The sequence below is a fragment of the Aulonocara stuartgranti genome, assembly GCF_965226115.1.
Source record: "Aulonocara stuartgranti genome assembly, chromosome: 10".
Classification (NCBI taxonomy): domain Eukaryota; kingdom Metazoa; phylum Chordata; class Actinopteri; order Cichliformes; family Cichlidae; genus Aulonocara; species Aulonocara stuartgranti.
The window spans coordinates 19,483,092-19,505,451 of NC_138946.1; the positions used below are offsets into that span (position 1 = coordinate 19,483,092).

Genomic DNA, 22,360 nt, shown 5'->3' on the forward strand with positions numbered 1-22,360 from the left:
GACCTGACAGGACCTGAGTGATGCATCTGGCCTTTCAGTCAATCTATTACTGTTCAATGAAGTAGAGGAAAATGGTCTCAGTGTAAGGGTGGCTGTCAAGAAGCCATTCTTAAGGAAGGGAAATAAGGGAGAAAAGGCTGAGGTATGCCAAGTTGCACAAGAACTGAACGGAAAATCAGCGGGAACAGGTCTTATGAAGTGATGAATTCAAATTGGAAGTTTTTGATTCACTATGTTTGAGGATATCAGGAGAGGGGCACACCATTGAGTGTCTACAGCCATCTGTTGCACATGGTTGATACTCTGTCATGGTTTCTGATTGCATTTCAGCCATAGGTGTTCGAGATCTTGTCAGCACTGACTGAAACATGAACACAGAAAGGTCATCATCATCATTTGATCCACAATGCAGTACCATCTGGAAAGCATCTGACTAGATTAGAATGACATGACAAACACACTAGAAATGCAGAAAAATCATACTTGAATAAAAACACACACAATGGAACACTATCAGTGATGGTGCATTATTGAACTACTGTGGGATCATCATGACAGAGAATGGAACAAAAGGCAGCAACATCCGAAGACAAGCTTTGGATATTTAAGCAGTCTTCTATTCCTGAAGAATACAAGAGGTCAGGCTATGTTGAAGAATAAAGGTGTCTGTACCAAATATTAACTTTCAAGCTTATTAGTACAAACTCTGTTTTTGCCAATGACTCAATATTTACATGCAAGTTTGCACACATCTCATCGAACCTATTCCTATTTTTCCCAGTAAAATATAAAGAACTGAAGGATGGCTCAAGACTTTTGCACAGTGTTGCAGATACACAAGTTTCCTTTTGTGTCGATATAATTTACATTTCTTATTTCCTACACATTTATTAAAAATATACTTAAAGCTATCAAGACAATAGTTATTAAAAGTAGTACATAATCAAAACCTGGTAAACTGAAAATGCAAAATAAGAAACATGCATTGTAATAATAAGTGTCACCTCAATCTACAGATTAAACCTTATTTTTTAGCAAAAGTATTTATTAAAACAGCAAACTGACTGAGCCAGCAGGAAAAAAAGATGTTTTGGCAGGATTCAGACCAGCAGTTCATACAGTTTTAAGGCACAGTGGTGTGAACACTTCATTTCTAATCTTAACGTAGTTTTAATTAAACATATAAATTACCAAAACTGATAGAAAAACACTGTTTCCATGTACCTATTTGACACATTTAATCTAAAGGTGGCATCCTCAAAAAAGGAGCTGATAATGGCGATTAGTAGAAACGATCAGACATTAGTCAAATATTACCATCTAGTGTATGATAAGATGGTTAATAAAGCATAACATGGTTACATACAGTATACATATTGTTCATATCCTGCCACAGTAGTCAGTGATAAGAGTCACAGTTACATGATAAATATATTATATCTTTAATCAGCAGCACAAAGCAGAACTTTATGCACTGGAGATCAGCAAAGTCCAAGTAAAATCCATGTTTCAGTGATGTGGTGACATGATCAGGAACATCACATGTACGTGATGTAGTTTTCAGGTACCAGGCCTGTTCTGCCATTGTATGTTGCTTGAAGCCATCCTGGTTCCACCGACGGGCACACTGCAGACACAAACAGATCAGTTAAACTCAGCAAGTCGAGACAAAGACCCTCGTAAACCACTCACATTTCATATGATGACTTACACAGACACCCATAACCTTGCTCTCTACAACCTACAACTCAAGCTGAAGAACTGCTGTTATGTTAGGATGGCACAAACTTTACAAGATCCAGTGACCCTCATGCTAAATTTTAGTCCAGATCATGACGTTTCTAATGAACCTTTCAACAATGAACAATGAGTAATGCTTTTTAATACTCACAAAACAGCAAAGATATGTAATTAAAGTTCAATGAGCTACAATGCTGTAATGTAGGTCAATTGTCTGAGCTAGTTTTATGAATGAACAAAACACAGCTTAAAACACCCCTGAACACCTGATACTGAGATTCAGTCTGTGTAGAGATGAGCAAGAACAAACGAACAAGTCCAACAGAAGCTTCAGGTAGAAGCAGTGATGTTAGCTCGCCAATGGAACAGGAGCCTTTAAGAGGCAAGTTTAGTAATACGTAAGTGTTCCTAGCCGCTATGCAGAGCTTTGTAGCTGTACATGTTAAAGCTGCCTGCTGCCATTTGATGGCAGTATAAAGAAGCTTGAGGCTAATGTTGTTCAGGCTTTTTTAAATAACGTGCAAGTCTTTCAACCAGTCTTCTTGTACCTGTCAAACATAACTGCTTAGCTTTTGACCTAAACACAGCTTTATCAACCTGTTGGTTGGATTCCCATAATCCACAGGTGTCGAACTCCAGGCCTCAAGGGCCGGTGTCCTGCAGGTTTTAGATGTTTCCTTGATCCAACACAGCTGATTTAAATGGCTAAATTACCTCCTCAATGTGTCCTGAAGTTCTCCAGAAGCCTGGTGATGAACTGATCACTTGATTCAGGTGTGTTGACCTAGGGTGATATCTAAAACCTGCAGGACACCGGCCCTCGAGGCCTGGAGTTCGACACCCCTGCCATAATCCTTCTCTATGTGTAGGTGAAGAGACACATAAATGAACCTTAAACTAGGCCTTACCCAGTCTCACCTAACTGATTTGTTGCATGAAATGACATCACAGTGTATGCACACTCGAGAAAACACAAAAACATCTCAATACCAGCTGGCCCGTGGAGCAGATGCCACATGTTATCCAGGTACCGATATCATTGTTATACTAGTAGTAAACAGAGCCAGTGCTCCCTCAGCGGATTTAATCTTACCATTTGAGAACAGCGCCCCCTGTGGAAAACTGAGTTCATGGCTGTGTTCTGCTTCACAGGAGTAAAGAGCTTTAGCGTCCCTAAGAAAACAAAAAATAATTTAAAGTCAAAGTCAGTAAAGGGGAGTTTTTGTGTGCAAAGATGTGGCAGCTTAAAAAGTAGAGAAACCTCAAAGTTAATATACCTTCCAGTGGAACACACGTCTAACGCTGAGGAGAATATTGAACTTTCGCGCTGCGGCAGTCTCGCTGATAATCTGTCACACACAAACACAAAACTATCATCTGCGGTACGTAACTTGAAAAACATTTCCTGAGATAATTTCCATCTTTAATTGAGGGTCAATAAGTGACCAGGTCTGGGTTGAGAGCACCATCTAATAACAAGCAGCTAAACTGTCATTTTAATAATTTTAATAAATGATTCAGGCTGTTCCTCAGCCCAGACAAGAAAGAAAATACTCTAAGAAACTTTAATTTAAAGCCAACAAGCGCAATCCACAGCATTGATTGTTACTTTGAAATATTCTTTAACCTTCCTGCCTTCTTGGGACCTTTTTGTGCCACTGCTATGTGTTAAATGGCTGCCATTTCCACTGTGTTCAGTGGAATATAACCAAACTTGCCACAGGATAGTTTTTACCTGTCAATGTTAATATTCCAGTGTGAATTCCTTAAATCAGCCTAAAATGGCTGAGCAGCAGAAATCCCCACACCCATCACCCTGGGGACCATTTTCTGCCCATTGACTTCCATTATAAACGCTATTTTTCAACCCCAAATTATCATCATATGATTTTATTTTTTCTTCTTTTCTTGGATGTCAATGAAGACTCAGGGCCTTGAAGTTTTAATTTTTAAATTGCAAAAAAAATGCAAAAAAAATAATGGCAGGTCAAAATGTATGTTGGTGCCAATCTTTGGTCCATCTAAAGGCCTACTTATAATGACAATCACATATTACTTCAACTGGTTTTTTGTGGAAATATTTAGTTTCGTTTTTTGGTTTTTGGGGCTTATAACACAGGGCGCTCATGTAATAACACTGGGATTTGAAGGGTTAAAACAACGAAAATATAATTAAAACTTTACATGAATATTTCAGGGAGAAGTAGTTTTACAAGGTTGGCTAATTTAAAGTGGAATAAAATATGGATATATGGTCTTTTTATGGCGTGGCTGAGAATGGTCCCTAGGGTGATGGGTGTGAGTTTTTTAAAGGATGGCAGGAGGGTTAAGCCAGCAGCTGTTTCTTCAGTCAGCCATGCAGCCTGATTTTCTCCTGAGCTTTTGGTTCAAAGGTTAAAACTGTGCGGTTAGACCACCTTGATATTAAATCATTTTACAGGCACTCACAGTGATCCAGGTCTCTGATAACCATTGCTGGACACAGAGTGTTTCGAGGTCAGATCAGAGCCACAGCGGATGCGTGAACTTTTACGCATGTGCGTAGCCTCCTGTGGGTCCAGCGACATGAGACTCTGCACCGATCCGTGACAGCTTTTGTAATCTGCGACAAGCCACACAAGAAATCAGAAGCAAACAAGGGACTCGTATTTATAGTTTATCTTTAAACTACAGCTTCGATTTTGCATTTCTGCAAAAGGCTGAGCAGGTGAACAGAGTTACGCACCCTCAGAGATGTGTAGGGAGGTGAGAGAGGAAGACGTGGAAAGCCGGTAGGGAAACAGTGAAGAGGAGGAGGACGATGAGGAGGAGGCAGTTCTGTAAGCAGTTCTAAGCTGCCGAGGAGAGGTAGAATCGGACACTTTGGTGTCTGTGACAGTGACACTGGGTGCATTTCTTCCATCCACCGAATGGGTGCTTTTCAGAGAGGAGACAGACGCCACCCTCTGAACTGGTCCAGCCTCCCTGAGCGAGGAGGCGCGCTCTACTGACGAGTTCTGGGCGGAGGAGGTGGATGTGGAGGCTCTGGAGGGAGATCTTGACTCTTTCCCAGAAGCCAAGGAGTCAACTGACTTCCTTTTGATAGACTTCTCCACAGCAGAAAGTAAAGAGGATGTGGAGGAGGAGACAGAGGACGTCTGCTGAGTTGGAGTGAGCTGAGTGGATGTCCAGGATGCAGAAGGCAGGAGGTGGGGGGAGGAGGCACTGTCTGTCGGGGGTTTCTGACCTTTACCGTTTTGTGGCAGTGAGCAAGAGGAAGCTGCAGCAGGAGAGGATTGTTTTGACGAGGGTGAACTGGGCTCAGCAGCAGGAGAGGACGGAGGTGAGGTTTGAGACAATCCGTTCTTTTCAGAGGAGTGTGAGGACAGAGACTCCTGGCTGCCCATCGGAGTCGTGCTGGAGCTGCTACTGAATGTATCACCTAGAAGGAGAAATGGAAACAAACCCTTCAAATAAGACTTTCGAAATATTAATGCATTAGCCTGTCATCTCACTTTCTCACTGACTTATTCTAGTGATGCAGCTAAAACTCTTTGAAAAAAAAATTCTTGGTTCATGCTTTAATACCAGATTTACCAGTAAGAACGCTCAAAATGTTTTCGACATCAGCCATAATTTAATAATGTGTGTATTTATGTTATTCATATAGCACTTTTTAAATGAGATATTAAGTGGTTTATAATTTAAAGTGAGAGGAAACTGATGGTCACCCACTTATCAATGACACTACTCCTCCACCCCTGAAAAAGAGCAATAAATTGCACTGTACATTTTAAGAAATAAACTGCAAATATGACACAAACTAAAACTCATATATGCAATTAATATTTACTGTTTGTTTTTATCTCATCAGAAGTTTAAATAAACACTCCTTTTTTGTTTAAAAAAAGCACAATTTTCTGGCAATTATTTCATTTGGACTTTAAAGGTTACATTTAATTCTGTGGAGATATTTTGGCATTAATGAGATGCAGTTTTTAGGAGAACGGGTGTCAACTTACAGATACGGTCTTTTAAAAACAAAATAATTTGCAAACACTGCAAACAGCTGATTGGATCCATCAAAATGAGAGGCATTCTTCTATTATCTTCTCTCGAAGCAGCAGAAAATGGATATGTAGTTGCTTCCATTTGTATTTGAGCAAAATGTTTGACTTCATGTGTTTAGATACTGAGACTCACTGTCATTGTCTGCCAGGCAGAGAGCAGGAGGGTAAAGGCGGGCTCGTCTCTTTCCAGATGACAGACAGATGGCCTTGCTCCTGCGGGGAGTCGACCGAGAGGATGGAGCCTGAGGCAACGGCACTGACAGGTCTGGGGCCTCACTGAAGATCTAAGTGCAGAGTATACACTTACATTAAGTGTGTGTGTGTGTTTGTGTGTGTGTGTGCATTAAAGCGTTGGTGTACGTCTCTGTAAGCGCACCTTGTCATGGTTTTCAATAATAATCTCCACCACAATGTTCTGAAACTTGATGTTCATCATAGCAGCCACTGTCTCCTCCTGGGACCTCATCAAAGTGGGACCGAAGATCATTCCCAGGTTGGACACAGTCATCATATTTTCGTTGCTGTGAGAGGACACCCTGCACACACACAGACACGCAAACAGTGGGCAGTTTTATTTATGGCAAACAAACAGAAAAAATATCAAACAAAGCATTATGAAATCAAAATGTGCATACTTAAGGAGATGGTTGGTTAAGAGGTCCAACATTGTTCTGTTTTTTTCTGGTAACTTGTGTACAAGAGCATGAATGGCTCTCACTCTGTGGTTCAGCTCATCATATCCTTTAAACAAGCACAGGGTACACAGGGAGGGATGTGATTTGCTTCTGTTTACATCACATACAATACGTGAAGTGACAGTTTCAATCTAAATACTTCTAAAATGTTGTCTCTCAGGCTGTACTCTGTAATATAAAGAGGCGGTAAGATTTTACTTGCAGCCCTGATGAAGTCTTTATGCAGCCTGTAAGTCAGCAGTGGTTCTGCCAGGCACCTGCACACACAGAATGATAGAAATGAGAAATGTATAATTCATGAGGTGCATAACTAATAAAAAGGAGCTTTTTGCTACCTGAAGTAATCCTTGAGGCCACTAGTTATGGTCTTGGTGTCCCAGGCATCTGCCTCCAGCTGCATGTCAGAGGCAGCTGTAGAAGCTGTGAATAACAGACTTTTAAATATACCTGATAATCTTTGGAGTGGAATAAATCTTCCCTATGCACAGGAATAACAGGGCGTATCTCACCAAACACACTCGTCATCAACCGCTGGACCTTAGAATTCACTCCTCCTGTCCTGTAGAGTCCAAGAGTTGTAATGCCTGCAGGTTTTAACATATATTTCACAATAAGCTCTCAAAAAAATTAAATGTTTCCCACATGAACATTTTAAGGTTGAGGAATACCTCTCGCTTCAACCAGCTCGATACACTTCTTAACAAATTTGAAGCCTGCCTCATTTAGAAATGCTGTAAATCACAAACACAAGATCAAGTAAATCTCTGAGGCACTCCGACACACATGCTCTAAGATGGTAATAAACAGAGAATTGAATACAAAGCTTTTCAGCACTTACTCTCTTCTTTTTTACTGAGCAATGATGGCAGAGTGTATATCTGAACAAAGAAGGACAAAAGGTTATTTAGTGCAAGAGCAAGAATATGAGTATAATAATATATCTAGGTGAGCTATCCTTGAAACCCCTTCCATTGGTAAGTTATTAATAGTGGATATTTTCATACAGGCTCCTTCCCATCCATTGCCTCCATCCACAGCCGTCTGTTGGCCTCTGAAAGCGCCTGCAGGGTGATCACACCCTGTCTGCAGTGAAAGGGAGGTTATTTTAGCTAAGAAAACTCCGGCAGCAAAATCTCTGTTTATTCAGTTCACAAATAATCTCTTGGTTTTGTTTTCATCTCACCTCTCCACCACCTCGATGTCGAAGCAGAAGCGTTTGTCTATTGAATCGGTCTTCCTTCGAACGCACGAGCGCAGCCTAAACATCTCTGGTGTATTGTGCACCACGCCGTTCTGTTAACAAGGAAATGTGCTTTCAGTATGTGCTATTATAGCCTAATAATGCATCTGACAAAGTTTGAGCTTTTGGTATAGTCAATAAATATTACTGCTCAATCCTTTTAGTACCATATTTGTGCTTTTGCAAGTCCTACTTTTCAGTCTTTGCCAAAATACTACAAATAGGTAGCTTTCACAGCTTCATGTTTTTGTAAATGTTTTAGTAACAAATTATTTTAGTTTTATTACACAGATTTCAAATTATTGAGTTCCCTGCTTGTTTTATTTGGTTTTAATTATTTGGCTCCTTTAATTTTTTAACATTCTTTTTGACTGTATTTATTCATCTTAAGCTATTTTAGTACACACTTATTTTTAATTTTTGTCTGTTATAACAAAGGCATTTCCTAACTTTTGGGATAAATAAAGTATATCTTATCTTGGTGTGTGCAGGAGGAAGGATGTTTTCAAAGCAGTGCTGGTGGACATTCAAGTAAAGAGCTGTGATGCCTAAACCTTATATGTCAGAGCTGAGCTGTCAGAAATCACAGACCACACCGAAGTAGTTTCAAAATTGGAAAGTGAGCCCAGTGCAGAAGCGTCTGATGACCATGTTTGGTAGTAAATGGGCTAAAACGTGTAAAAACACGGTGTGGGTTTCCTCACCTGTCTGCTGGCTGGTCTGATCTCTGTGTTGCTCATGGTGAACATCTTGGAGCTCCTTTCATAAGTACAGTAGTATCTGGTCCACACACTTCCCAGTGGACCTACATAATAGATAGAATACACATTTTCATGGAGCTGAACGTGAATGTTTTCAGTTTGAATGTGAGTCTAGGATCTTCTAAGAATAAGGGAGAGGACAAAGTATAAGAGTTGCATGTCTTACGTTTCTCCTGTATATACAGATATCCCTCCATGGTAAAGCAGCTGGGCGCTTTGAAGTCCTCTTCTGCAGATCTGATCCTCTTCATCAACCTCTCAACCTCGGCGCGTGTACTTTCAAAGTTATTGCGAGCCTTAATAACAAACACATGCATAATTTGTACAGGAAACCACAATAGAATGAGACTTGCTTGATGGTCATTAAGTATACAAATCTTTAAACAATGTAGTCAGGAAATGGTTTCTTCATCTAGTCTACATTACTACAAGAGTTTCTTTGTTAATCTGAGCTCATTTTCTCTTACATATTATTCAAAGCAGTGGACTGACTTTATATTTGCATTTAAAAAAAATCCAGCTTTAAAAAATAAAAAAGACACACAGGTTTTCACCTGATAGAGAAGTAGCAGTAGATATAATTTAAAAGACCTTACAAACAAACTTAAAAGTCTAAAAAAGTTTACGGGGCCCAGTACATTTTTGCAGTCTGGAAATAATTGATTAAAGAGAGCCTATTTAGATCACTTTCACTTTCATAATAGTTATATAGTGCCAGATGGATCTAAACCTTGTCTGTAATATAATTTAATTAATGCCTAAAATGTAAATAAATCAGACAAAACACATCATAAACAAGTAAGCATTAAAGGCTCCAGATGTTATTCAAAACATATGCAGTTAACAATCACTTACATTTTGCAGATTAAACTGAAGCTGCTGCTTATAGGGTTCAAACTCAGAGGCCAACTCGTATCCCTCATGGTAAAATGTAAACAACCCCTGAAGGAAGGCTAAAAGCTGGAGAGTAGAGGCACAGGAAAATGTTAGCTGGGGGCTTGGGAGTGAAGAGTATAATGAGAGGATTACAAAAGAATGATTGTCAGTCATCGGCTCAATCAATCCAAAATAACTTCAGCTGGAGAAAACCTCTCTATCTCTGTCTGTTGTTTGGTTTGCTGCCCTTGTTTACCTTACAACAAAGAGTTTCCTTTTCTGTCTGCCAGAAAAATCTCAGTGCAGGAAGTGCTGTTACAGCAACAGGAAGTGGGCTCTACTGATATGTATCATTAAACATGTTTATCACTGGGCAAACACTCCGTGTAATGTATACTTTTCAGAAAACGACTTTCTTTTTACTTTAAAACTGAAATTTTATAACTTGATGTTTATGACACAGAAGAGACTCATTACTTAATATTTTCCTGCGATGTCGCACTGGTGACTAGGTTTTCCCTCTATTGATCAGAGCAAAAAGTAAAGTGTGAACTGGCAACTCGACACAGGAAGCAAATACCTGATAATGATTTCATCGTGTTTCGTGTTACGAAAAGTGAAATTTCTATGGCACTTGTGTTATGTGAACTCACCGGCTCTACAAATTCAAACTTCTTTCTCTCCTGCACTTCTTGGATCTTGAAGACATACTGGAGAGACGCATCATAAAAAATCTGCCTGTCTTTACTCATCTGTGAGTCAGCCTGCAACAGATACAGCAGAAACACCACACAGTGTTTAGTGTATTTAATGTTTACGCTTTATTTACAACTTATGTAGAGTTTTACCTCTTGCAGCTGGGACTCCTTCTTTTTGGAAGACAGACTGAGGTGTTTCTCCAGGACAGAGTAGTACCGTTCTGTTTCTTTGTCAAATTGCTTCTTTTCCTCCTGAAAAGAGTGAGGGATCCACAGACTTAAATAAATAAATAAATACATTTAAATCTGCCAATAAAATGCATACAGTTTACATTTTAGGTAACACAAATGTGTCACACGTGGACTTTTACATCTCTGTTAGCAGGGCTGAAAGTCTTAACATAACACATAACAGATGTGCCGTGGCCAGTGACGAAACAAGCATAAGTTACAGTATTTTATTCTTTTAATGTTTTTTTTCACTTAAACCATAAACTACTATTTTAATTGTATTAATTTTAATTGTAATTGTATAATTGTATAAAGTTAACAAGAAGATTATCTTGGTCATTTTGAGGTTTAGACTGTTTGCTAGATATCCAGATCGGCAGCACAAGGATGCTGGAGCCTATTCCCACTGACACTGCATGAAAAGCAAGCACATGCACTGCATAAGTACTGCACAAATACACCGCTTTTGACTGAATTCAGAAATGCCATAAAGCTGATACACAGCATACAAAATGGAAACAAGAATAATGCAAAATTATTTTTTTGCAAGTAATTAAAATATAGTTTTTTTTATAAATGTAATTTCCAATGTAATTTGTGACTTTTTGCTGTAAAATGTAAATAAAGAATGTCTGTTCAGTTGTTCAAATTGAGGAACTGAACAGACTTAAGTGTTGTTCAGACTTAAGTGGGTTTTATACTTTCCACATCTGCGAATCTTCTTGGGTGTCTGTGAATTTCAATTACAATGCACCAACTACATATGCGCGTAGGCAGTGCAGTTTAAAGAAGTATAACTGGAATGATTACTCAGTCGTTGGGTCTCCAGTGGTCCGTGTATAATCGAGGCTTTAAAATATCTCATCATCTACATCTCTCCATGCTACCCTGTCGCACCTGGAGCACCAGGGGAGCTACACACGCCTCCTCTTTATTGACTTTAGCTCTGCCTTTAACACCATCCTTCCTCACAGCTGGTGTGCAAGCTGTTAACCCTAGGAGTCCCATATTCCACCTGTCTATGGATTAAGGACTTTCTGACAAACCGTACACAAAGGGTTACGGTGGGCCCCCACATCTCCTTTTTTAAAAAATCAGTCTTTTGTAATTATATTTAAACTTTTTCTCTTGACACCACAGGCTAAAACTTTATCATACAAAGTAGAAGCTATATATGAACATATTCCAGAAACACCACCATCTTCTCTGGGCTAACGCTTATTTGAAATGGACTGAGGCAAAGCAGAAAACTGCTCTGTGGTCAGACTAAAGCGGAGACACACCTTTATCTGGTTTGTTATCAGTGCTCAGCTCAAAAGTTTGAATCTCCTGGGGTGCGTCAGTGCCTGTGAAATTAACAGCTTACACATATTAAAAGGGGCCGTCAATGCTGAAGGTTTTACAGCAACTTGTGCTCCCAGATTGTCTTTTCAGTGAAGGCCTTGGATATTTCAGCAAGACAATGCCAACTACTCAACCAGTATGGCTTCACAGTAGAAAAGTCTTGCAGTCCAGACCTTTCAGCAGCTGAAAACATTTGGACATTATGAAATAAAAAAATATGGGGCTGTTGAGCAGCTTTAACTGGTTATATTTGCAAATCACTGCGTTCCATTTTTTGTTTCAATTTCTCACATCGTCCTAACTTCTTATGTAATTTGTTTTATTCTACAGATAAAAGTTAGGCAGTCACTAAAGTTTTGAGTTTATCCTGCTGGAACTGTGAGTTTCAGTAGCACATTTTTTGGAAGAGACACACTAAAAATAGTTACGATAACATCTCTTTTACAAAAACAGCTGTAGCTCTCAATGCCACACGTGTATCTCTATTCTCTGAGAAGTGACTACTGGCATTTCTCACGCAAACACCTGCAACATTTCAGGCTGAGGAGTTACTTCCAGTAATACAAAGAAGTGAGCTTTGATTTCATTTTCAGGACTAGTAATCGACCACGTGATGCTGCTATCTACATCCTTATTTTTCACTGAAAAAGAAAAGAGGAAACCAAAAAATAGATAAAACTGGATTATACAACTCGAGACAGCTGCTGAAACCAGACACCAAACTCATTTTTTGTTTACACTGTCTGTCTGAGTTCAACCATCCCTCTGTCTGTGACGTGCTCCTTTTCTTGCCCTCCCAGCGTCCGTTCCCATGACCTTGTTGCTGACACTGGACTGTGATCCATCATTTATCTCGACAAATTGGATTCTCTGATCGCTGACTAACAACCCGAGCGGGACCAGAAAGAAGCAGAGTGATCTGTCTGATCACCACCCAGAGTGCTGCATACCAAATGAAAGCAACATCCATGTTCATAATCTACTCAGCAGTGACCCTTCGACTATAAGAAGAGGAGGTATACCTTTACAGCTCCAATCTGTTCCTTCCGAAACTTCTCGAGTGGTGAGATCAAAACATCATCAGCATTTTGGATCTAAGAGATGAAAACAGAAAATGCAGTCAGCTCAGTGTGTCATATCGAGTAAATATCGAGACAAGCAACATAAATAAAGCAACAGCTCCCATGAGGGCTTTAGCGTCTCACTCAAAATAGCTTTTATCAACTGGTCAGCAGAGGCTTGCCTTTTATTATTCTGAGAGTTTTACCTTAAAACAGGAAAATTTAATTCAAAATATTTCAAATCAATATGCTAACAAGACAATCTATCGAAAACTTCACCAAATTGTTGTATAAAAGCAAATTTCTGGTTGAGATTTACTCTATTTACCTTGTCAATTGTAAACTATTTAAATGGAAATTATTGAGAACAGAGGTAGCAAGGTATGTATATTTGAGCAAAGCAAATGATCTGAATAATCAAACACCTTTTAATGCCTACACTTTACCTGCTGCTGACATAACAAAAAAAAAAACAAAGCTTAAGCTTCATCACCTTGAAGAGCTGTTCAAACATCACAGTAACACCCAGCACAAACATTTAGTTATGATTTCGTCATGCTTGGCACATACAGTACTCTGCCAAAGCCTCAAGCCATCTCACATTCCTTTATATTGTGCCAAAGCCAGACTTTCTGAAGGTCTTTTAAAGCTTTTCTTTTGACATCGGCTCCTTTTTCACACATTTGCTATCCAGTCTTTGTATCTGACCATTTGCAAAATGACAATTATCCCAAACAAACTGCATACCTGGATAGAAAACACACAATGAAACACTATTAGTCATGGATTGGCCTCCCCACAATAATGTTGAACCTGGACTTCAACATCAACAACAACAGTGTGAGATTAGAATGGAACAAAAGGCAGCCAACATCCAAAGGATAAAAAGAAAAAATCTGATTGTCCTTCGAGAAGCCTGTAGAATTGTTCCTGAAGACTACTTGAAGAAAGAAAGCTTGCCAAAGAGAGTTCAGGTCTTGTTGAAGAATAAAGTTGCTCGGTGGTGATATCCAATTTTGACTATAAGGTTTGTCAGAAATGCCCTTTTTTTTTTTTTTTTTGCTTTATACAATGTATTCCTGTTGTCCTAGAAAAAGATAAAGACATGAGGGGTGGCTCAAGACTTTTGCACATCACTCTATTTAAAAACACTAGACATAAAACTGTTTTTTTGCCAGTAGTCATTGAAATACTGCAAACCAAAGAGCTCTGATGCAAAGTATTTCACAAAATATTGGCCAACACTGGCCTGTTTCATCAGAAAAATTACAGTAAAACTGCTGTAACATTTCTGCTGGTTGAGTTGCTGCAGTATGTATGAGAAACTTGTGAGTGAGAGGCTGTGGTACAGAGGGGTTATCAGAACTGAGGACTCTGGTGTTTACATTAGGTCTCTGCCCTCTTTAGTCAGGAGTCTATATATTGCAAATGTCGGTCAAATCTTACTTTGTTCTGTCTCAGTTGATTTAAGCATCAGACTATAAATATACCCCCACTCCCACATCATGACTCCACTTTCACTTTGACTTTCGTGCTGCCCTAATACCCCAAAAGAGATCTGGTTTCTTATTACATTCAGCTGGATGAAAGTGGAATCTAAGAGACTGAAGTCCATTGTCAGGTCACAATAATGGTCTTTTCAGGTTGGACGGGTAGGTATTTCAGAGGAACTCATTTGCTGGAATTTCCCTTAAACATAATAATGATAATAATGATGTTGTTAGAAGGGTTGGAGTAGTGCCACATTAAGTGGAAAAGCATGCAATCGAAATGCGTGCACACACATACACACTCACAAAGAGAAATGGGCAGTCAAACACACACACACAGGACCCTTATATGGACTTTCCCAGGCACTGGGGCTGTGCTCACGCTCACAGGGGAATTGGCAGAATAGGTTCCACATGGTGCCTCTGTAACCAGACCGTGCTCACAACCACAAAGACACACACATGAGGTTGCATACTATGCACATACATTGCACATGCGCACAGGTTTGCCTTCACACAGACTGTGCCAGACTCGAGTCACCCTGAAACAAAGACCTCTGACTGATGGAGGTTCTCTGAGTCAAAGACATTTCCCAAATTGCCATGGTGCACAAAGTGCTGTCGGTAAAACGTATTCACTAAAAAAAAAGAAGGTGTGAATCAGACTTGTGGGAACTGGACTGAAGTAGGAGCTCGAGGAAGTGACAGTGGCTAAGAATGAGTTCAGCTTTTAAACAGAAATCCTGTACATAGTAACTAATAGGGCTGCTCAATTAATCGAATTTTAATCACGATTACGATCTGGGCTTTCAACGATCCTTAAAAATGACTGAGCCGATTATTAGCCCCTCCCTCATTTATCCGCGACACCTTAAAGGCCGGTCCGTAAAAAGTATTGTCGGGCATAAACTGGTCCGTGGCGCAAAAAAGGTTGGAGACCGCTGATTAAGAGGACCCGAGGGAAGCTCGGAAAGCTAAGCAGAAGTTATTTGGAGAGGAGACTGACTGCCGTTGGTTGAAAAGAGAGGTTAAAAAAAACTTCAGTGGTGTTGCACACTATTTTATATTATTTTTTAAATTCATTGTTAACCCTTTAAATCCGGTCAGAGCAGCACGCTCCGTTTTGTGTAACGATTTTTAAATCCCTGTAGAACCTGAACCGTGTAAGCTAGCGCAATAATTTGTTTTGTATATGAAACCGGAGGAGTTGTACTTACATCTTATGCCATCAGCTTGTCCTCGGTCACGGTTTCCTTCCACATATAGCTTTGCAAAAATTGCATAAAAAGCGCTTGCAGGAACAAAAACATAATATTCCAGAAACATGCTTTGCCGATCCGATCAGCTGTTAGTAACACTTCCCACAGTGAAACAGACATCAGCGCGAACTATCGCATGTCCGCCATTTCCTGGCCGAAACTGGAAGTGACGTCATTTTCGCGGAAATGTAGTTTTTTACTTGTAGGCCTTAAAAACCTATACTGGTCATGTTTGACTTTTCTGAATAGTTTCTGAGATGCTTAGAACTCAAATTGCACTGCTGGAAATAGTTTATTTTGATGCACCTGCTGTTTTCTTTGCAAATTTGCATCATAGGATTGTTTTTTTGTTTTTTCTGCAGTGTATATAAAAATTGGTGTATCTCAAAAATAAAACTATGAAGACACTCAAAATAAATTTCCTGTTGTTGTAAACTATTTTTTGCAACTTTTTTGTATTTAAAGTTTTAAGGGATAAACCTCTTAAATTTCTCCAAGTAGAAATATATGTAAAAAACAAAACAAAAACTATTTTCAATTTTTTTGTAGTTTATTGCACTTTTTTGCAATTAATGTAGTTACTATGGACTTAATGCATACATATTATTAAAATATGGGCCATATCAGTTGTATAGCAACTTGAAATGCTCCCACAAATGGCACTACAACATGTAAAAAAATAATATAAGCTCTGGCGGACTTAGTTCTATGGTAGGTCTTAAAGGGTTAAATAAATATCGTCAAATAATCGAGATCTCAATTTCAGTGAAAATAATCGTGATTATCATTTTTGCCATAATCGAGCAGCCCTAGTAACTAATGACTTAAATCTTAATCAGTAATGGTGAATAAACATGTTTTTTTTTTGTCCACTTGGGCTGGTGAAAAAGTTGTGAACACATTTACAGTCACATATTGGGTTGATCATTAGCATTCATTTGAAATTGCTTTCTAGCCTCCTGGTGATCCTATTTTTAATATTTACTCCTTTTTTGGTCAGTGTATAGTAGTTAGTAAGGTAATGTACAGTGAGATGGTTTCAGCTCGGCTCGTGATAAAGTTCTGCAAACCTGAAGGAAGCCTCAGATTCAAGTGGTATTTTTTCCCTTTCATGCTGCCACAGTATTTTCAAATTCTTACTATTAAAAAAAAATTACAGGTGCTTAAAGATGGGATGCACTTGCTGCTTTCTGCTGCTCAACAGGAGACATAGAGTGCGAACACATTTCTGGTTGGTTTAGACTTTGGTGATAGAAGTTTGGTTAATTTTTTTAAGAGATGAGCATAGTCAGCCAGAGAAAGATGACAGGTATAAATATCTACAAGAACAAACATCCTACAGTTAGTTATCAATGTATCAAACTGCTACCAAGTCTGTATTTCTACGCACCCACACTCAAATACAATCACACATTTTCTTACCAGACGTTTTCTCTCCTCTTCCATGGTGCTTAAGAGCTGAGAGAACTCCTTTAAAGACTGGGCTGCAAAATAAATAACACATCCCACTGCTGTAAAAGGCTTTGCATATCTTAAATATTGTGCAAGCTTGTGTAAAAAGTGGCATTTCTGTCTCACCTATATTGACCTCATCATCAGTCTCTGCATCTCCAATGCATTCAAACTGAAACTCCTGCAGAGACTGTGAGAATCGCTGTACAGCAAGAGAAAGACCTGAGGAAGACAGGTAGAAGTTCATTACGTCAACTAAAGCATTGTTAACAGCTGGATTACGGGTAACATCTTTAACTTAGCCTGTTTAGCTTTTTGCACAAGTTGCCATCAGCGGCCACCTGAAATGCTCCCTTTGTTCTACAGGTTGCAGGGAAAAATCACTTATTCCATCCTGTAATAAACCATTAATATATTTTCCTACAAGTCTCTTCAAGTGTGATGTAAATGAAGTGCCACACCCTGCAACAATCTCCTGTGTGTTTACGTGTCCAAACAACACTCCAATAATAGAGTTTAATACCACAGTTTATTCTCTAAGGCACACAAAATACTTGGCTGCATTCTGTCATTAACACACCCTGAGATTGTTGTGCAGGGCAGCCGCTGAGAAAACATCTTAATCATACCACTCCACTGCAAACTGGTAATAAAACCATTAAACTGTCATTTATATTTCTATCAGTGTACACCAGATTACTGCAAAAACTTTGTTCAGGTTGAATGTATGAAAACAACAAAACAACCACTTCATTCTGCACTCGATTTGGTGTCCAGGACTGTTTATGTCCTAGACTGCATTCGTGCAGAAAAATGTGCTTAATGTGCTTATTCTGATGAGGGTTTGTTTGGTGTCAAATAACTTGCTTTTGACTGGTTTTCAGGTTATTTCACATCTGTGTGGTCACAGAGCAGTCAAACACCTTGTGTGTTTAAGGTGACCCCCTCGTGTTCCCTCAATCTTACAATTCAACACTGTTAGGCACACACTTTTTCCAAAGTATGGCTTTTTACTTAGAGGCTGAACCAAAAGACATCATTTCATCAAGGTTCTCCTGAAGTTAACATGTGGAAATCACCACAATAACACAAACATTGGAGACTTTTGTGAAGTATAAACACAATAAAATATACAACTACAATAAAGACTCGAAAACCCTTAATAACTGTGTAAAACTAGTGGTAGGTGATTCTCAAGAGGTTTTTTTTTTCAGCTCAAAATGAGATGTGCCATTTCATGGATGAACTAAAACCTAGATTATTATCAGAGAAATCATCCTCTGAACAGTTAACAACAGTTTTAAAGGCTGCTGGGATTTTTTTTTTTAAGAGAGAGAGGATGCATGAGAGTAAGACATCTAATGCGAAAAAGTACACATATTTACTTAGCAAGAGATTTGGAAAACATTCAAATAAAATATATCTCTCTTTCACTGATTTACTCTCAGCATTGGTAATATGTCCCACATTGTCCCTCACAAGCATACTTCTTGTCCTATATTTACTGTTTTTGAAGTCTGGTCATGCTTCTTTTAACAGAGGTTAAAACTCCAGCAACACTTGTGGTATTATTGCTTCACCCTGGTGAAAGCTGCAAGCTGAAATGTGGTGATCAAACAATAAAATTGAAGCTTCAGCCTCTTTAGACTTCATGTTCTTCTTCATCCAGTTCGGAAGTAGGTAAGGTTTTCTGACAAACCTCTGCCTTGTTTTGACCTTGTGTGTATACAGCTGGCAGCGGCAGGTGATGACCTCAGCCAACAGGTGAGCCAAAAACCCCACCCCCCACCTTAATCAAACACTACAAACAACAAGGAGGTATATGCTGTTTGAAAGCTGTCATCAGGACAAGAATATGGCACCCAGTCAGTAACCCAGCCATGTGCCTTTATACTGTCAAATGAAGGTGTCAAAATTAATAAACACACAGTCATTAACGCGATCTTTGGGGGCTGACCTGTACTATGTAAGGTTATTTGATGGTGAATGCCATGAGACTGAGCAACCTTCTTTAAGACTTTCTTTGCATAGCATTTGCGTGTTCCAGTTATTTCCAACCATTTAATAAATACAAGGTATTCTGGGGCTGGCGTTTAAAAAAAATTGTATTCAGGAAAAACCCCAAATGTGATAATAATAAAGATTCATATGTGCAAAAATGTGAATATTTCCAGTTTTCCTCTGTTTTAAAGAAATTGAGAGTTTAGTGCCTTTAGGTTTAGTACTAATACCCAAGCAAAACAAGCTAAATTAACATTCTTCTGCCACTTTTAAAAAAAATACCCACTGTTTATAGAAAAAAAAAATCAAAAACATCACTGATATAGTTAATGTGGACATGGTCTTTTTATATATTTTCAGTAATCTAGCCGAAATCAGGTAACACCCAATAGTAGCTTGGTGGGTGGAGGTTAGGCGGTGGTCCTGCTGTTTTGGGCCCTCAAGGCAGTTGTCAGCTGTTTGCTGCTTTCTGCTAGTTAAAACCTGTATGTAACAGCAGACTACAATATTGTAAAGGTGACCTACATCAACAAATTAAGGTGAACAAATATTATTAATTATTAACTCGCGCAATAGCTGCTGTGTATATCACAGACCTACACTGTGCATAACACTGTAACTACCTTCCAAACTGTCCTGCTCATACTACACACACAAATGAAAAATGAGACACTCAAGGTTCAAGTCCCTACAGTGGTTCTGTTTGGAATGATACCCAGAGGACTTCCCTTTGGATCAGGTTGCATAAATCACTGCAAACTGTAAAGCACATTCGCTCCCAAGAATCAGCTATTAATCAGCGCGTACTTACTTTTAAGGGCAGATATGAGCATGTTTCCATCTTTGATGAGGTCTTTTATGAACCTGTTGGTTCGCTCCAACTCTATTTCATGGCACTGCAGCCGCTCTCTGAAATCCGGGCTGTCCAGGAAAGAATCACTGAACTCCAGCGTCGGCAGACCCATCGCTAGATTAATACACGCCGCTAATTACGAGAGAACAACAGCACGACGCCTTCTCTGCCTCCTCGGCGAGACACCAAACGGTGTTTCAGTGTGCTCCGAGCAAATTTCTCAGAAATTTCCTCCAGCTACTCTTTTTCATGCCTTTCTTACTTTTTTCCCAGCAGAACTTCCGGACACAAGAACACAACAGAGTCTCTGATAGAGAAGGCTTGGCTAAGCTATACAACGAGCTCCATGCAGCCTTCTTACTGTCGCTACTTTCATATAAGGCGTCGCGCTGACTTCTTATTTACTTATTAGGTGAAGCAAAGCGGACGTACGGCCGTGCAGAGTAACTAACAGGGCTTAATGTTGGTCGCACCAAAGAAAGAAGTCGGCAAAGACTGGCTAACTTTGTCTACGGACGGATCCTAGTCTTGTTACTATGGGAACGGGAGACTCCTGCTGGCGCGTGCTGAAATTGGTGGAAAACTTGGCAAAGAATACAAATGGGCCGATAACTCTGTGATCCACAGGTTTTTAACAATATGAACACCAGCGGCAGCAACAACAACAATAATTTTAATAATAGAAAATACTCGAGAAAATTTTTAAATAAATTATTTTCCTATGAATAAATACTTAAATAACACAACAGCTCAAATTAAAGTCCTGAAAATCTGTTTCATTTCAGCGCTAATTGTCAGTATATTCCGGGTGAAGTGAAAGCGTTACAAGGAACTGAGTATGTCAGCTGATGTGTTAAAGGATTAAAAAGTACCCTGCCGTTTTTCCCTTTTTTTCTCTTTTTTTTAAACCCCGTTTTCCTCACAGACAACTAGAGACGCCTAGATGTACTGTACATCGATGAGCCACCTCATTAACTACATAACTACAGGGTAACTAACACTGATTGCCTGTTACAATGCAGTGTTCATCTGGGATACTTTGGGTGCTGGCACTGGGTGGTGTTTTGACACTTACCAACCCACCTGGACATTGTTGCAGACCAGTCATGCATCCCATCGCAGTTACACTCCCCAGTAACAGCAGCCTCTACAAGTGGATGAAAACCAGACCACAAAAACTGCTCAACAAAGGTATTAAGCTACTTTCCCCAACAAAACAAGCCCACTGAGAATCCAGAGCACACCTGATCTATGGAGGTCCCAGGCAGCCAACAGGACCTAGAAACCAATCCACTGTTAACATCCCAGTGGTAGACTCCAGGAGAACACGTCCTACTGTATTTCAGTACCCCCAATGCATGACAACTAATGTGACCAGATCCAAATAAACGTAGGACCAAATAAATGTGGGACAAAGTGCAGTGACTATAAGGGAGAATGACATGGACATGTTACTCGTACTGAGCAATGGGTTAAAAATGTGCTATATCTGACTCAAACACACACACAATATGTAAGCTAAAGCTTGAGAATCAACCACTCCGTATCGCCATATAACCCCAACAGACCACTTCAGTCACAGAATGCTGGCTTACTCATGGTTCCTTGGGCATTTGAAAGTAGAAAGGGAGGCAGAGTCTTTGGCTTTCAAGCCTCTCTTCTATGGAACCAGCTCCCAGTTTGGATTCGGGAGATTTTGTTACCCTGCAATAGGTTTATGGTTCTGGGGGCTTTCCATGATACACAGAGTGTTTCTTCTTCACTCATCTTTTTTCGCTCTCCTTGTATTTGTACACTACTCTGCATCATTAAATATTAATACTTTCTGTCTCTCTCCCACAGCCTGTCTTTGTCCTGTCTCCCTCCAGTCATTCACACACACACACAGGGTCAGTTCAAGTGGCTGCCCCTCCGTGAACTTGGTTCTGCTGGAGGTTTCTTCCTGTAAAAGGAGAGCTTTTCCTTCCCACTGTCGCCAAGTGCTAATTGTTGGGGTTTTCTATGTGTTATTGTAGGGTTCTTACCTTACAGTATAAAGCACCTTGAGGAGGTTGTTCTTGTGATCTGGCGGTATATCAATAAAATTGAATTGACTGTGAAGCACAAATATGCTGTATTTATTTAAATTTCTTTCTCTCTCTTTTTTTTTAGTATACACACTTCTGTAGTCCCCCTTAATCTGGACATAACTGTTGAAAGTGTCATCTATTTCACATGCTATCCGATGGTTAAGTGATGACGTGACAAATCCTACTTCCGGGCCTAAAGTAGTCTGCGTTTAATATGGCTTTTGTGTTGTTAACATGTTTAATGTTTTGTATTTTCTTCTATTTAATCTCAAAAAGCTCCTAAAACAGTCAGTGATCACTGTTGACCTCCCTCGGCTTTTATTACCGCTAATCATTTATTTAAGCTCAGTTTTTAAAACCTTAGAATGTAACTGCAGCCCAGCCCATGCAGCAGTATATGAATGACTAACCTCGTATTGTGGATGGATTATCTCAGTTGTTCTCCTGGCTGAAGTTTGGTCCTTTTACAGCATCCTGCCATGCGATTACATTTGTTCCTGACCACCGAGAACACTCACGTTAACTTTTATCGAGTGGGAAA

The 22,360-nt window shown here is 39.5% G+C and overlaps 1 protein-coding gene across 4 annotated transcripts; it reads right to left on the minus strand.

Annotated features, from left to right (window-relative positions):
• Positions 1–513: 513 nt before the first annotated feature.
• LOC309715327 (rho GTPase-activating protein 42-like) lies at positions 514–22,317 on the minus strand. Of its 4 annotated transcripts, none has more exons than XM_082548356.1 (25): positions 22,230–22,316; positions 20,834–20,897; positions 17,023–17,118; positions 16,867–16,928; positions 12,657–12,728; positions 10,210–10,311; positions 10,015–10,125; positions 9,341–9,445; positions 8,652–8,781; positions 8,429–8,529; positions 7,668–7,777; positions 7,489–7,567; positions 7,323–7,362; positions 7,153–7,215; positions 6,994–7,068; positions 6,820–6,904; positions 6,683–6,741; positions 6,425–6,530; positions 6,166–6,325; positions 5,923–6,073; positions 4,466–5,161; positions 4,189–4,342; positions 3,018–3,089; positions 2,834–2,913; positions 514–1,627 (listed from the first exon to the last, which is right to left on the minus strand). In XM_082548356.1, exons 2-25 carry the CDS (start codon positions 20,865–20,867, stop codon positions 1,539–1,541), a joined length of 2,832 nt encoding a protein of 943 aa, XP_082404482.1. In that variant the 5' UTR covers positions 20,868–20,897; positions 22,230–22,316; the 3' UTR covers positions 514–1,538. The 4 variants fall into 4 exon arrangements, with proteins under 4 accessions (XP_082404482.1, XP_082404481.1, XP_082404483.1 ...); XM_082548355.1 differs by having other exon boundaries at positions 20,826–20,897; XM_082548357.1 differs by lacking the exon at positions 20,834–20,897 and having other exon boundaries at positions 22,230–22,317.
• Positions 22,318–22,360: the final 43 nt, after the last annotated feature.